This window comes from Fonsecaea multimorphosa (genome assembly GCF_000836435.1).
Source record: "Fonsecaea multimorphosa CBS 102226 unplaced genomic scaffold supercont1.3, whole genome shotgun sequence".
Taxonomy (NCBI): domain Eukaryota; kingdom Fungi; phylum Ascomycota; class Eurotiomycetes; order Chaetothyriales; family Herpotrichiellaceae; genus Fonsecaea; species Fonsecaea multimorphosa.
The window spans coordinates 1,860,580-1,876,717 of record NW_015971637.1 but is presented as its reverse complement, the minus strand read 5'-3'; the positions used below and the strand labels follow the sequence as shown (position 1 = coordinate 1,876,717).

Here is a 16,138-nt window from a genome sequence, read left to right as displayed (position 1 = left end):
GGTAAACATCACGGCCACGGTGTTTGAAGGTTTATCGATACTGCTCTACCACAGTAACCTGGGCGACACAGTCTCAAATACTTAAGCCATGGCCGCCATCCAGATTTCAGGTCCAGCTCTTCATTCTCTGAATCAGCTGCAACACACTTCCTTCGAGCCAAAGCATCTGTTTCCATTCAAGAAGCATTCATTAGATTCTCCTTCCAGCCTTTGCACTCCAATACTTTCCTTACTGTCAGTCTGTAGGCCCATCGGCTCGACGCCATCCACCACATTCGCTAGCTGCATCATCTCGCAGCAACATTTCCTTGCTTGAACCATCATCCAACTCTTCTTTTATCATATCTCAACATGGGTCCCGACCACGGCGTCCTTGGTGCGACATTCAAAGCCACTCGAGCTCTTCAGATGGCATCGATGATCGCAGTCATTGGAATTACGGCCAATTTCATTTCTGAGATGGTCAATGCTGGTGCAACACCACCATCTGTCCTCGTCGCCATTCTGAGCATTGTATGTGCGCTGTCTGTGCACATGCAGCGGAACTGTGCTAATCATGCGCTCCAGGTCTGCATCGCCGTGCTGTACTGTGCCATCACCGTCATTCTTTACTTCGACAACATCCTTCCTTTCCTGATCAGCACTGGCGTCGACTCTCTTTTTCTGATTGCCCTGATTGTCGTTTCAGTTGTCGTGGGAAAGCCACTGTCATACCTTAACTGTGTGATTTTGGACGAAATATCTAATGCCACTTCAAGTGCATACGACTTTACTTCGGCACTCGGCAACAGTCTCAACAAGGGTGGTAAAGTCAATTACTCCCAATGGATTGGTACTTCCAAGGCAACGTGCTTGGAAATGAAGTCCATTTGGGGCCTGAGCATTGCACTCTGGTGAGTTTCGATCAAAAGTCCCCGTAAGCTCGCAAAATCTGACACTTTCGATCTCAGTATCCTATTCACTTTCTCGGCGGTGAGCACCATCTGTCTTTGGAAGAGAACCAAGAGCCCTGTCGCCGACAAGAGCGAAGCTTGAAATTGGGGCAATCAGCCTTGACATTTCGGTTTGGGAATTATGTTTTTTGGGGGAAGGGGGCGTGAGGTGCAGGACATTTGTCCCAGAAAACCAGTCTGCCCGGCAGTTGGTTTGGCTCTCTGTGAGAGCTTTAACCGGCTTGTCTCGGAATCATACCTAGTATTTAGTCTGAGCCTACGCCGGCTCGGGGCTTGCACAAAAAAGCTCACAAAATTCGGATTAGAACTCTAGGTTTTCCTGTAACGAGGATGACTCGTCCCGCTGGGCGGATGGATAATGATTGACATCTCAGAGCTGGTGGATACTTTTGTCGTTCCCAGTAAGCTAATATGTGTCAGGTAGTGATAGGCCACTGATCCAGATGCTAGTGCTAAGGTTTCAGTGTTTGCACAGTGCTAAAGGATCAACGCGACGGTGTCTTGGTGTGCTCTGCATGGGCGACGCACCTGAAGCAAGCTAGGCAGCGGTACAACTAGCGAGTAGGGGTCACAGACAGGAGACTGGGTCAGTTGGAATTGAAATTGTGGGTGATCATGTTCTATACCGGTGACTAGAAGGGGTGCAATGTAGTCGGGAGATGATGGTCGTTTGGGGAGCCGCAAACAATTACCATGGCTTGCGGCATCATGGTCATGTCCAGGCCATGTGTTAGTTTGGCGGAAAGAGTGTAGAAATTCATTTGTTAGAGATTGACCAAGTGATCCTTCATTTCGGACTGATCTGCCGATGGAAGATTCCAAGCTAAACCCTTCTGCACGCAACCTGTTTCTGGCAAAGGTGTATGCGTTGTCTTTTGTTGCAGACTCGGCTGCTGCGAGGACGACAATCTCAGACTTGGTCCGCTTGATGAGGTTCAAAAGAAGCCGTGCAGGCCGCAGCGCGGCGGAACTCCGAGTCAAAAAGAGTCACTTGAACGATCTGCATGGTGTTGATTGAGTGTTTTTTCTTCTCTCACTTTCACTAGAACTCTCGCTTGTCACTTAGCTTTGGATGGGAAGGATGGCGCAGGGTTGCCAGGGTCCAGGGGTGAGATGAGCGGCGGTCTCTTGTCGAAGCGAGGATTTTCGAAGGAGGAGCAGGGACTTGATCTGAAAGCACGAAGCTGCATAGCAGTACGAGGTATGGAGTACGGACTAGGGACAAATGGTGGCAGTGAGGAGCAAGGGAGGGTGAGAAGCGTAGTGAGAAGACAGTTGTGTCGGGTGGCCGGGTGCATGGGCGGTCCGTCATCCCGCTAGACTGCGACCAGATTGCTGGGTCGGTTTGTGGCTTTTGTACCTAAGGCGAATCACATGGTCACCACATTTCTCGGTACAGGCGAGAGTAGTACAGGAGGGGGTGCGTGTGCAACCTGGCACTCATTAGCGAGGAGATACCTATGGGTGACCTAGGTATCATGTGCATGTGTCGGTCAGTAAGCTGGGAATGGTAAGAGCACCGAAAGCACCTAGAGCTCCCAGGGCACTTCAGGGCCGCCCGCTTAGGATGTGCGTGCAGAGTCAATCAATGGAGGCAGCTAGGGATCAAGCCGCAGGTGGGTGGCAGGTAGGGGACAGAGTGCTAGGTAGTACCTCGTACATTCATGACCATTGACCACAGTTCACGGGAGCAACCAGCAACTCGGGCCTAGTGAATCGTTCCCGGGGTTGGCCGATTAGGTGTGCTTGCAGGCAGCTTGCAGGCAGCTGGGCTCCTGGGTGGCTCCTAGATGCGGGATCCAAGCTGCTGGGAACCCAGTTACACACAGCCCGTCAAACCCTTGTCATGCATGCCCGCGTTAGGTGCTGTCAGAGGGCACATCCTCTAGTGAACTAACGCAATAGGGCTCCCCCTCGAGAGACTGGCGATGCCTGAAGACTTCTTCTTTGACTCTTGACCACCGATCGCCGGCTACAGCTTCCACAGCCAGAGGAATTGGCCAACACCGGCAATGCGGCTCGGGGCTGTAATTCGACGAGAGATACGAGTCCGACGAGTTTGGCGTTGCTTCCGCCTCTTCTTGCTTAATGACTGCGTATTATTACTGCTCCTGAAGGTGCATCATTCAACCCCCAGCTCATCCATACTCCTACCTGGGCACTTATTACTCATCCTGATCTTCTCGTCCATCCAACCCTCATCTAATACCTCATACCTGCACTCATCCAGACCCAGCTAGTGCCCGCACTTTTCATGCTCATTGCAACTCAACCACGACGGTCACCTGCTAATTCTGTTGACCCGCATCAAATCATCCACCCTCCTCTTCGCTTAATTGCACTATCTGACTCTTGTTGCATTCTGACTTTCAACCATTCAGCCGCCTGGCCGTTGCGCCCCTCGCTCCTTTCCTGGACCTCTTCCGCACACAACCCCTGCACACTCCCCGTTCCCCCAATTCCTGGGTCAGAGTACCGACCGGCTGGATCCCCTTCGTTTGTACGACATCACTACTCGGTACTCGCATGCACAACCCAGGCTCTTTATACTTTCGTCCAGTCCCCACCTCGACCGGTCGTCATCGAGATGTTATTCTCGGTTCCCGGTTCCCCATTTCCGGTAGCAGCCAAGTGGACAGTTGGAAATTTAAACAGATCCATTCACCCTCACTCTCTCCCCGGCCGTATGATAACCCAACCGCTAAACCCTCGACCTACTTGAAAGTTATGACCCTAATCCATGCGGATCTGTCTTCTGCCTCACTTAGTGATCCATTTCAACCCCACCCTGTGCAACCGAAATGTCTCCCTCTGGGATTACTCTTACGAGAGTTCTGTTGGGCTAACCTAGTAGTGGCTTTCGAACCGGCTTGCTCAAGATGCCAGACTATCTCTTGTGCCCCCCTTCGGGAGCTGCCTAATACGCTCCCCATCTCTTTCTGTTCGAGAAAATCAAATTCAAGCACATTTCTTCCTTTCTCTTTTTGGCGACTTCTACCTCCAGTGAGACTCACGGTTCATGCCGATACGACCAAGTCCCGGAGGACCATGTATTAGAGGCGACTTTTAGGTTTGGACAACAATGGAGGATCTCAATTTGTCGAGCAGCATCCCCGTTGATGAGGACTATGGAGAATTCGAGTTCCTAGAAGATGAGGAAGCCAGTTCCGCATACTCAGTGGCCTCGTCGGTCTACAATTTCAGGGTCGAAAATGGTCGCCGATATCACGACTACAAAGACGGACATCCCTTTCCCTACGACCAAGTCTCGGAGGAGAATGAACAAGTTTTGCATGAGATGATTCTGGTCCTCTTCGACAACAAGTTCTTTGTTTCTCCCATCGACGAATCCGCCTTACATTGTATCGTGGACGTGGGCACTGGAAAGGGTCTGTGGGCTGAAGGGGTTGCTGAAAGGTATCCGGACGCCCATGTTGTGGGCATCGACACCATTCAGCACGAACGCTCGCTCCAGCCCAATTTTTCCTTCATTCTCCAGGACGCAACCGACGAATGGGTCCTAGATGATCCCTCGATGAAGTTCGACCTGGTCCATATCAGAAACTTGTTTGTGGGAGTAAGAGATTGGGATGCATTATACGCTCAGTGTTTTGAGTGAGTCCCCTCCTCCCACATATCCATCAGAGCGCCCTTTTCTCCTTGGCCTCCTCCCGTCGTTGTATCTCTTCTGACGGGGACTAGGAAAATGAACTCTGGTGCATGGATCGAACAGCTCGAGTTGGAAATCGACGCGCATACTGACGATCAATCTGAACTGCCGGACAGTCAGATCATGAAGCTCTGCAGGTTCGTTGACGACATGACAGCCGCCACTGGCAGAGATTTTCGTGCCTCCTCTAAGATGAAGACTGCGATCGAGGCAGCTGGTTTCGTCGACGTTCAGGAGCAAAGGGTCAAGCTTCCACTAGGCCCTTGGGCTTCTGATCCGAAATTCAAAGATATCGGGAGGTTCTTCGAACGATTCTACAAAACGGGTCTGCAGGGTTGGCTCCTACAAATTTGCACCCGAGTCTTTGGGGTGAGGACAACAGAGCTCTCCTGTAATGCATAAATCCAGAGGCTAACATAGCTGGGCTAGTGGACATTGGAACAGGTGAACGAGGCATGCGTCAAAGCGTTCCAAGAGATCAACTCCCGCCAACAGCACATGTATTTCACGCTGTAAGTCCTTGCTTCCCCGTCTCGACAGATATAGCTTCCTGCTTACAACTACTTTTAGAATCATTGTGATCGGTCGAAAGCCTTAAAGCCTCACCTTTCTCTTGTTCCTCCTTATTTTGACAGGCTCAGAGTGGGACTACGTCGCTACCCTTTTCATCCCACGCCCAGATAATCCGACTATCGTCGTAGGCCTGGCCTGGCGATCAGTTCCCAGGACAAGAGCACGGAGCATGAATACAAGAAGACTAGTTGTGATATGACGATACCTGACCCTATCGTTCATGCCCTGGAGACAAAGAGGCGGGTACACTTGTCGACAAAAGAGTCCACGGCACTACTCACACCTCCCTTCATTTACGAGCACAATACCTCCTTTGATTGTGTATATCATTTGAGAATGGAATAAAGAATCGAGGGTTGTGGTCACGACGTTACGACAAAAAGAAATCGGCATTTCAGAGATTCCTGCAAAAGATTTTGTTCGAGCTTCTTGGTTGAACATCTTGCATGTGGCTCAGGCCCTGATAGGTTTTATGATTCATGACACAACGGCAAAGAACCTAGATACCACCAATACACATGGATTTTGGACAAAACAATGAGTTGTAAAGCGTATTCCAACGTCTGCCCGATTTTGCAACACCTTTTTCAACAGTTCATTTTAATATACTCTGACTGTTTGCCTTCAAGCATGTCACTGCACGACTCCGAAGCATCGTGGTACCTAGCAAAGTGGCATTTAGTCCCCGTCCTGGGCGGGCATGTGGCTCTCATGCCCAAACAAAGGGCTGGTAACTAGGCCTAGTCCACACATGTAATTGTCACTCTTGTCGACTTGTTCTGCAGGGGATTCAGTTTAGCCCCAGGTCGACAAGTCAACTAATTGAAGGCGCATCTTGTCTCACTTTTCTGCGGGCGCGAATGCACGCGTGGTCGTTGTTTGTTTCCTTATGAAGATGGAGAACATTTAGCCAATCTCCATCAAAGACACTTGCTTGAAGAAGTTACCAAAACCACCCTTTTCCTATCTCAGGACTGAGGGCATGTCCTCCGGGGCGGGCGGGTGAACCCCGAGGACGACGGCCGTTAAGAGAGCCCACAACCCCCGGAGTTCATCCCCATCGTTCACTGGCCACGATTACTCCAGGCTTCTGGCTTGGGGGGTGGCCCATAGTCAGCCTGGGGGCCGAGGACGCGACACTATACAGATGCCCAGTGATATGGTTCGTTGAGGTACGGACAGTGAACGTCGTCACCACCACACGGCTATCCAGCGCGCAAGAAGAAGCGACTCTTCGGCCAGGTCAACACTCAATAATGGCTTACGGTAAGCGGCCACACAGGTTACATGACCACTGGGGGTTGCCGTGGTATAAAGGACATCGCCCGGCACTGAGGAGTCAATTTGCAACCCATTCAACAACAGTTCAGTTGATATGGCGGGCACCAAAAGCGAGCAAGATGACGGCTACTTTTTCTCTCGAAATTTTCTGTCTTCCGCGCGGTATGTTCAGAGTGCACAGCCACAGGAGACAACATTCTCTCTGACAACCATCGAGACTCACGGCGCAGCACTTCCTCTGGATTCCCAAGAACGGGTTCCTGCTGCACCCAGCGGTGGAACAGAGGCTTTCTCAAGTGGCCACACCAGAAGTTGTGGATGTTGCAACGGGCAATGGGTATGTTTGCCAACGCCGGAGAAGAAGCTCTCGACGACCATGGTCATTGATGAGGAGACAAAACCAGGATCGTGGCTCTCACTCTTGCCCACGACCATCCCAACAGCAAGGTCGTCGCCCTCGATATCTCGGACGAGCAATATCCACACGCCTGGACCCGCCCAGCAAATATTGAGTTCGGCTCGTGGAACTTCCTCGACCCAGTTCCCGAACAGTTCTGGGAGAGATTCGATGTCGTTCACATCCGAGCAGTTTGCTCCTCGCTGTTCGGCAGGGACAAAGCTGAGATTCTTGAAAAGCTGATCAAGATGTTGAGTGAGCTGCGATCTCGTTGACACTCCCTTTCTCCCTGTGTCCAACGTTGGGGGAACGTTTCTAATCATGGGCGCCCCTTTTGTTGTCTAGAGCCCGGAGGATACCTCCAATGGCACGAATGCTGTTCGAACATGATCGGAGTTTTGGACGAGCACTCGTCTTTAAACCACTCGTCAGAACTGACCGACTATTTCGAGGTGCTCGACAGATACACCGGCGGATTAAGCTCGGCGCGCCAATTCGACGACCTGGACAAAGTGTTTAAGGATAAGGGGCTGGTGGACGTGGAGAAGAGAGTGTCGAAGGTCGTCCCTCATCTGCTCAAGCACGAGACGGATCTGATCTTGATGTCAAACCACGAAGTCATGGGGACTTTGCGACGGCGCAACGAACATGCGCCAGAGGTGATGCGGGAGCTGGAAGAGGCTCAGGCGAAGATGTCGGCCGAAGTGGCCAGCGGGAAATGCTTTATTTACCTGATGGCGGTCTTCGTGGGGCGCAAAACGGGTGGTGATTGATGGGCTGCAGGGGGTTCACAATGATATGCCCCAAGTATTGGAAACCTCTCCTATCTCCTGGACACGGATGTAAACGATCATCGAACCTACTCACCAGCTTAAACGGTGTTTGCAATTTTAATTCGTCCTCCCTCTACCAAAATCTCCCATGGTCGCTTCTGAATGGCTAAGGACTACTCCCAGAATCGGCCAAGTCAATAACTTGTCCTCACAAAGACATACTAATCAAAGAGCAGGGACAAGACTGGGGTGAGCTTCTTGCGACATATATAAACCCATGGTGGATTCCTCCTGGACTTGAATGGCGTCCCGAGCTTCGCCCCTGCATCCACAACATGATTCATCTGCTGCTTTTAATTCTCCCTACACCACGGTGACCATGACAATTTTCTTCCATACCAAAAAGCCCGAGAAGATCGGGTGCAACGGCCGGCTGTTCGAATTACCCTGGGTCGGGCGGATCCATAAATGCCGACAGGCCGGGCGAAAGGGGGTCAGTGTTATTATTATTTGAGATCATTGCTTGTGCGCCAGCTTCAATGGGATAGTCTTTGGGACTGAAATGACAGGAAGCGAAACAACGGAAGACGCCAGAGAGATTGCGGTGATTTCTCTGGCCGTCAGACACATCTACTCGGTACAATATGTTCCCATCTCACCGCTCACCATTTTCCCGAACCAGCTGAGAAAGGCCAGCAATGGATGAATACGCCCGCCGCTAGAGAATAAAGAACTTATCAACATGAGCAGAAAGAAGGCAGCAGCCACTCAAGAGTCAAGATCCCCATCATCCCAACCTGGAAGGCTTAATGCGCCCTTTCGTTGTTCCCCATAAGCGCTTTACCTCTCCCGAAGCAAATCCGCGACTTATTCCGCATTCCAAATCATTTCGCTGGCATCCCCCAACCCGCTAGGAAGGCCCTTCTAGAAGGCCTAGACTGATCCTGGCAAACAGAATCTGTCACGAATGACGTCCACCTACAGCTGGCTCCTCACGGGAATCGCCCCACCTCCGCCCATGTTCCCAGTTGACATGCTCGAGTCAGACAAGCTTAATCACATTCAACCACTGGAAGGAGAAGTGATATCCGAGGAGAACGATCTTAGCAGGGACACTACAGTTTATGCATGGTAAGCAGGAGCGCGGAAAGCGTGGGAACAGATTAACAATGGCCATGATACTGGGCTGGCTTAGTAGCCCATAGTGACCATTTACTCAATCTGCAAGAGGAAGTTGAATTTTGCTGCAAGGAGCCCGCCAAGGTCGACATTTGTCTATTGAAGTCTTGACGATACAACCTGCTGGTCGACGTACGCCAGATGCTACCAAGCTGCCTGACCCAGCCGCCCGCGAAGAACGGACCGCATATTGGAGGAGTTTCTTTCTTCCCAAAAACAACAGGCCATCTCTATCGGCAATCGCGGGGCAATAATATGATCACCATGTCCCTGTTGCGGCTTGTATGCAGGTGGTATCTGTCACCGTCTCCCGAGCCCCTCTATTTCTGACGTGAACGACCATGACGAAACGGCACTGTCGGGGCCACTGGGGGAAAGGATCAATAGGCGGGTCAAGCACGATAGCCAAATGCAGCGGCGGATGAAGCAGCGTGTGGATCCCCTCCAATGGCAAACTTTCTGCGACCTTCGCCTGGAGCATTCCAAATACCTATCCCAAAAGCACCCTATCTTGACCTCATCTCTAGGCTTGGGAGCTGTTAAGATATATAAGGGGTCCCTCGACGTCGGAAACTAAAAACTCAACTCCCTCATCACCCAACAACAACCAGCACCTGAATCCAAGCTTCAGTCTACAACTCCTAACTCTCGAATACCACCTTCCCAGCTCATCCATCATCACCGAGACATCCTCCACCATGCCTGAATACAAGGGAGTCTGCCACTGCGGTGCCACCGAATGGACCGTCGAAATCCCCGAGGAGAAGCACATTCTCTGCCACTGCGGCGCCTGCAAGTTGATGGGCGGCGGTGAATTCACCTTGAACCAAATCATCCCCAAGTCCAACTTCCACCTGACCAAGGGAGACCTGAAAGTCTATTCCTACAAGGGCGATTCGGGTACGTGTTTTTCTTCCCCGGGTGGTCTCAAGCCTACACCGCGTCTGCGAGAGAGGCGAAAACAGAGCAGACAATATCCCATCCTTCTGGACTGCTGCTGACCGACGCTTGTGCGAGTGAATAGGCAACTCGGTTGATTGTTTCATGTGCCCCAACTGCGCGGCCTCGCCTTACCACCACCAGCATGTCATGGGTAAGTCATTCGCCCTGTCGTCTTTTCTGATGTCGGCTCTATTTTCCACATGAACCCTATCTCCGCTTCCCCAGTGTTCTCAGCGGTTTTCTGACACGCAAGACAGGCGAGAATACCATCGTCATCCGAACGGGTCTGTTGAAGGGATCCGAGAAATGGGGCAAGCCCGCCGCAGAGATCTACGGCAAGGATCGGGCTTCCTGGCTTCCTCAGACCGCCGACGCCAGCTTCCCCGAGGTGCCTCCTTCGTAGAGGATGAGCACGAGGACGAGGATTCCAAAGTAAAAGCTCTGACGCGTCACATAATTTCAAAACGACAATGCCCCCCTTTTATTTTTACAGGCAAGATATAGGATATGAAATATTCATGAGTTACACCCACTTCGTCCGATTCTCTGTCTCTGCCTTTCCGATTCCTTTTTAACTCAGCCTCGCCGCACGGCTACCCAGCTCCTGAAAAGCACTTTTTTGTTTTGTCTTGCTTTCTTTTTCAACGACGTGCGAAACCAGCTGCGGAGATACGAGTCATCCATGTAACGCACGCCTACCTAAGGTATATATCTATTATAAGGGTACATGTATATGTACCTAGGTAGGTATTTATTTTCTACTCTCCCGATGTGCCACGCCACGCCTCATGGACAGACAGATAGACAAGGACATGCTTGATAATTTCTTGATATTTTTGGCCGCATACAGTAGGAACAGTACATACCTATGTGGGTTATGTACATTTCGGACACACACTAGCTAGGAATCAACCTGGCGTGTTGTCTCTACATAGTAGGTCCCGGGATGCATGTTCATTATGTTCATATTCATGTTTGAGTTGATATTCATATTTACATAACTGGTTCAAACATGCGCGACGTACGTGGTCTCTCCACGTATAGATGACCTTGCCAGTCTGTGGTTCGGTTCACTTTGCATGTCTTGGTTGGGTCCAACCTCTGTTTTTTTGGTTTGCCTCGTCAGTTTCTTGGTCGACCACTCTCCCTTCTCGCCCCCTACCTCGTCCCGGCACGCGGTCCTCCAACGCGCCTACGCCTTCAAATCTTCCCTTCCCCACCCTTCCCCTCCTTCTCTAATACCCCTATAGCATTGTACGGGCCATGAATAACAGTCCACCAATCTAATCAACATCCGGCACCGGCAACCCCTTTACAATCTTGACGCGTCTGCCCAACCTTTCGAGCGCCTTTCTCGAGTTCTCGGCCCTCAACTCGGCGCTCTCCTTGTCCGTGACCAGCACAAAGTCGTAGGTCAGGAGCTTGGTGCCCTCCTTGACGCCGTACTTTTGTGCGATTTCGGAATCGCATTTGCCGAGGTCGACGATCAGGGAGTTTTTCACGCCAAAGACGGCATCGGATGTCTCGTAGGGGTCGTTTTTCAGGTATAGCGCCCTATATACTCATATGTATATCATTGTAAGTGACCGGGATACTTCGTATATGGGACCATCAAAGTGGGAGGAAGTGGGAGGGGTATTTTTGTGCAACTCACGTTATCAAGTGATCAAAGCCCTCCTTCTCGAACATGAAATGCATGTGCGCCGGCCTCATGGGATGTCTGCCCAACTTCTTCAACAGCTGTCCCACGGGACCGTCATGCGGGATCGGGTAGGGCACGGGCACAATGGCATTGAACCAAAATACGCCCTGGGCGTCGCTCTTCATGATACACCGGCCATCAGGCCCGTCTCGATCGGGATGTTGCACGTCGTATTTCCCCGACGAGTCCGTCTCCCAGATGTCAATCTTGACGCCCTCGATGGGGTGGCCCGACACGTCCTTGACGGTGCACAGCACGAGTAGAGGTTCGCCGTTGGCGTCGTGGGACATGGCGCTGCCGTGTTCCAGGTGCTCGGCTTCGTGCGTGTGGAAGGGGCCCAGCACGGTGCCCTCGGTGGAATTCTTGGGTTTGGGGTGGTCGATGCTGTCGACGAGCAGGGAGAGGCCGAGGATGTCGGAGAGGAGGATGAATTCCTATGTCCCACATCAGCCACACCCGATTCCCCTGCAAGAACCGTGAGATCTGGAGAACATACCTGCCTCACATCCGTGCAAATATGTCCCGTCTTTGTCAAAAACTGGATCCCCGCCATCCACTCCTGTGTGCTCAATCTCGTCTCCCTTGCAAAGTCATGCAGGTGCACCACCAGCCTCTCCAGAATGTACTTGAACCGCGGATCCGGGTTGGCCGAGTTGATCAGGTTGACGTTCTCTGTGATGTTTTCGATGGTCAGGTCCATCAACGGCGGGATCTTGACCTGGGACGGATCCATTGTGCGTGTTGTGTCGTGTCGCTACCCCGTTTGGTCTGTCGTCGTCGTATATTTATATTTTCGTGCGGGATTCGCGATTGCCGGGAGAGTGCAATGTCTTTGGGGAGACGGCGGCGGCGGGTCCTGAATTGGTAGTGCTACTCTCGAAAAGGAATAAAGGCAGGCAGAGAGTAGAGAGAGAGAAAGAGTTCAAAGGGGGAAACAATAGGATACGTATTGGGAAAAAGAGAATACACAATGCAATGCAGTGGAACACCGGACAAGTGATATAATACTTTTTGTTCCTTTCCACCCCCGGTATCGTGGGGTAGTTGCTGGAGGGGGGGGCCTATCCGAAAGACTTGGTTACCAAAATCCAGAAATCAAAGAGGCAAAAGTAAGCATTTACAAGGTACAGGCTGCCGAAAGGACCCTCCGCTCTGTGCGAGAAGAAAGCCATATTGCTTATGCGGCAATTGGTCAGAGAGCAGTGGCAGCCCATCGGTCAGGGACTCGGGGAGGAAGAAAAGAACAGGTGATGGTGGAGCAGTTTGTATCCGACACACAGCAACAACATGGAATACATCGGCAAAGGGCACCGTCCCCACCATCGAGGGGGGAAGATGTGTGTGACACTGTGTGCTTTGTACAAAATGGGTTTGGCCCACATGTCGATGGCTGCCAGTGCCAGAGGCTGACAAAATCCCGTCGTACATGCTGTGGAATCTATTCCGTTCGCATTTCCTTTCTATCGAAATAATACAACCAACGCTCGAGGCTGAATCGAACTGTACAATCTGCCACATGATACCTATGCTCCAGACAGACAGATCCCATGTCAGTCGTCCCAACAATACTGCCAATTTGCTCAAGCCTTCTCCACAAGCACCATTCGCCTCCTAATAATAACCAGACACCATTCATGATGCTTCAAATTCCCGGGGCCCCAGCCCTTTGCTTCTCCCCGCAGATGTGACCTAGCGATGGCCAGTTTGAGACGCGCTTCGGTATACTCGTGCCGCAAGTGCCTGCAATCGATCGCCTTCGTCGTCGTCGTCATGGTCCTCCATGTAGTCCCTCTCTCTTGGTGAGAAGGTTGGACGGTAAGAACTTGGCCCACTGGGTGATCGGTCATCTGCAGCATCCTGCAATTGCTGGACCAACGGCGGTGGCCGGACGTCAAACCGTCCCGTCGAAGCGCTCGCGGGAATCCTCTCAACCTTTGCAGTCGACTCTGCTTGCGTCTCCCGTAACCCACCATCCTTTGCAGTGAGTGACTTTTCACCTGCTAGATCTAGAGAGGCTCGAGCAATGCTCGCGGACCTCTGCATTTCATCTGCGTGGCGATTGGACTCGAGAGTGGATCCCGCACTGAGAGGGGGTGCACTCTCCCTGCCCAAATCCTCCCGTGCTGTTTCCCGGTCGGGCGAAGTGGACTCGGGTCCTGTCAGCTGCAATTCCTCCGCCTTGACCTCCTTCCACGAGCATTTAGCGTGCTTTTTGGTACACCCCATGCACGCTGTGAGGTTCTTCAGACAGTCCATGTGCAATCTTCGACATCGATCGCAGGGAGGAATCACCCGATCGCCTTTCCACATATTATCCATTCGTCGTACCATCTCCGCCTTGAAAGGCCCGCCGTCATCCCTATCCAATGTGACTGGCTTCATATGAGGCATCAAAGATGCCGGAGTATTCGGTATCGCCACTGTCGACACACTCCCAGCAGCCAGTTCGATCGAACGGGAACGCGGTTTGTCTGCAGAGGACGCTTGCATCGCCTGTGTTCGAGTAGTACCGGCTCCCAGAGAAGACCGACGAACGGTATCTTCAGTCAGACCGGCTTCCCGCTCGCTTGGCGTTAAGAAATTCTTCATCATTTCGGCTCGCTGGGAGGGAGAAGCATCTTTGATCGACTTGCCGTTGATAATGGTGACGTTTCCCGCACTTGACGAGCCATAAGCGTCGTCGGTAGTACTCCTTAGGACGTCGCTGGTGGAAGACGGACGTCGCAGATCCGATTCCGCCGCCGCGGATTGTCTCAGATTGACCGCGGTAAATCCGACCGGAGGAGATTGAGAGACCTCGATACTCCTCATTGGGCGGGCGCTGCTGACCCCGTTCGTATCTACGGGCGAAATAGGCGCAGCTTCGGTTCTTGTGGCGTGTCTTTTTGCCTCGGCTTCCTGCTCGCGTCTGCTCAATATTGCTGTACGCCGACCCTTCATCTTGTGAATCAGTTGTCGCGCTCGGCCAGACACTTGTGGGGGTTAGCTTCAGTAGATATGGATCACCCTGCCTCAGCGACGTACCTTGATCTGCAAGCTGGATGACCTGGCCGAGATTGCGGTCCAAGAGATCCATAACGCCCAGTTCCTTCTCTTCGTCTTCGAGGATGGGCTGCGGTGGGATGAGTTTCTGAGGCATACCACTGGCAATGAGGACAAAATCCTCCTCCGAGATCTCGACCCGACACTGCTTGGTGTAGAACTGGCAGACCCGCACTCCATTGCGAGTTCTTTCCAGGTTGAATTGCTTGGGGTTGTTCTGGGCAAATTCGACCACGTCTAACCAGGTAACATGAGCATCTTTTGCATGGGATTTAAGGATCTTGGGTGGGCCGTCAAACATTTTCTCGAAACGCTTAACGAGGATTGGGCCGACAGGACAAGCTCCCAGGTTACCTGCCATGCTCTCATGGCGTTGTAGAACCCCATCGTATTCGCCCAGCAAGCGAGCTATTTCGGGGAGCTTGTCATTGACCGTGACGAGGGGTATAGTATCCTTGTGTTGCCGGACAAGATAGTTGATCTGCAGGTGGTTCGTAGCGGTCCGGGGGATCTTTGCTGCTGGGAGGGGATGGGGCTCAGTCGGGGAGCGAGGTCGCTTCAGTGACGAAGACTGCTCGGGAGTCATGGTAGCGGGCGAATGACGCTCCATTGCTTGGGCATAGAGGATGAAGGGCGCCCGAGTCGCTTTTGGTGCGCTCGGGCTGCGCGTGCTTAGCTAAGTAGCTCTCGGAAGTTCTAATCGAGAAGGGCGCGGGCGGAGATTCGTGGAGGGGTTGCGGGATCAGCCTCGAATAGTTGGCCCAAGACGGGCAAAGCTATTCTTGAAGCTGCAGCGCCGTGAGCGGAAGAGAGACTCGGGTCGTGGTTCAAAGACGGTAGTGAGAAGAAGGTGCGGGAGGAGAGGGAGAGCAGGTGGGAGGAGAAAAGGGTGGAAGGAAGTGAGGGAGGGAGAGCTGCGGCACGTGGTTTGGGCCTGGTCTGGAGGGTTTGTAGTGGGAAGTGGGAGCCCAAAGAAACCGTTCGGGCGGAACACGGAAAGGTTACGACCGACGGGGCTAAATAATTAACAAAATAACGAGGAAGAGCAAGGGGAAAAAAGAGGTTGTGTGGGAGAGGGAGGGAAGTAGATGGAGAGGAGAGGAATAACAGCCCCTACCTGATCCAAGGTGGAAACGGCGAAGAGAGCGGCCGAGAGCGGCGAAGGAGCGGGTTCATTGGTATGGGGAGGTACGGAGCACAGGTACGGCGACCAACCAGTTTCCAAGAGGCCCTTCCGGCCCATCAGCCGTCAAAAGCTGCCTAGGCAAATGAGTCGATGGGCGCACGCGGGGCTTATCACTTCCCCTCTTCAAGCGGCTCGAGGCCTGAGAGCCTGGGGAAGCCACCTAGGTAGGGACCAAGGTACCTGGATAGGGAGAACCTCCATGGAGAGAGTTCTGCCACCAACGGACCCCTACATGGCGGTGGCTGCTGGGAGAGGGGAGAGACGCGCGGACGTTGAATACCTAGGTAGGTAGGTAGGTAGGGATGATGACCACCCGCTCAGTACCTGGACTTGCCTCGCCCATCTCTTAAGGGTAGAAGGGAGAGCTAGGTGCTGCCTCCACCAACATCACCTGGGCAGGTATGGGTGCGCGGGGTTCAAGCACTGGCATCCCCCAAAGC

At 52.4% G+C, this 16,138-nt stretch overlaps 6 protein-coding genes across 6 annotated transcripts; 4 read left to right on the top strand and 2 right to left on the bottom strand.

Moving 5' to 3' along the window:
* Window positions 1–351: 351 nt before the first annotated feature.
* Z520_02487 (uncharacterized protein) lies at window positions 352–1,035 on the top strand (the record flags this gene model as incomplete). Its single annotated transcript, XM_016773001.1, has 3 exons — window positions 352–513; window positions 568–893; window positions 951–1,035. The coding sequence occupies 3 exons, from the start codon at window positions 352–354 to the stop codon at window positions 1,033–1,035; spliced, it is 573 nt and encodes a 190-aa protein (XP_016636471.1).
* A 3,000-nt stretch (window positions 1,036–4,035) lies between these two features.
* On the top strand, window positions 4,036–5,221 carry Z520_02486 (uncharacterized protein; the record flags this gene model as incomplete). The annotated part of the gene is made up of 4 exons (XM_016773000.1): window positions 4,036–4,568; window positions 4,656–4,992; window positions 5,053–5,135; window positions 5,194–5,221. The coding sequence occupies 4 exons, from the start codon at window positions 4,036–4,038 to the stop codon at window positions 5,219–5,221; spliced, it is 981 nt and encodes a 326-aa protein (XP_016636470.1).
* Window positions 5,222–6,571: 1,350 nt separating this feature from the next.
* Window positions 6,572–7,647, top strand: Z520_02485 (uncharacterized protein; the record flags this gene model as incomplete). Its single annotated transcript, XM_016772999.1, has 4 exons — window positions 6,572–6,639; window positions 6,695–6,814; window positions 6,882–7,129; window positions 7,220–7,647. The coding sequence occupies 4 exons, from the start codon at window positions 6,572–6,574 to the stop codon at window positions 7,645–7,647; spliced, it is 864 nt and encodes a 287-aa protein (XP_016636469.1).
* Window positions 7,648–9,524: 1,877 nt separating this feature from the next.
* Z520_02484 (uncharacterized protein) lies at window positions 9,525–10,171 on the top strand (the record flags this gene model as incomplete). Its single annotated transcript, XM_016772998.1, has 3 exons — window positions 9,525–9,726; window positions 9,851–9,919; window positions 10,026–10,171. The coding sequence occupies 3 exons, from the start codon at window positions 9,525–9,527 to the stop codon at window positions 10,169–10,171; spliced, it is 417 nt and encodes a 138-aa protein (XP_016636468.1).
* Window positions 10,172–11,051: 880 nt separating this feature from the next.
* Window positions 11,052–12,203, bottom strand: Z520_02483 (uncharacterized protein; the record flags this gene model as incomplete). The annotated part of the gene is made up of 3 exons (XM_016772997.1): window positions 11,052–11,322; window positions 11,423–11,904; window positions 11,967–12,203. 3 exons carry the CDS (start codon window positions 12,201–12,203, stop codon window positions 11,052–11,054), a joined length of 990 nt encoding a protein of 329 aa, XP_016636467.1.
* Window positions 12,204–13,159: 956 nt separating this feature from the next.
* On the bottom strand, window positions 13,160–15,098 carry Z520_02482 (uncharacterized protein; the record flags this gene model as incomplete). The annotated part of the gene is made up of 2 exons (XM_016772996.1): window positions 13,160–14,442; window positions 14,495–15,098. 2 exons carry the CDS (start codon window positions 15,096–15,098, stop codon window positions 13,160–13,162), a joined length of 1,887 nt encoding a protein of 628 aa, XP_016636466.1.
* Window positions 15,099–16,138: the final 1,040 nt, after the last annotated feature.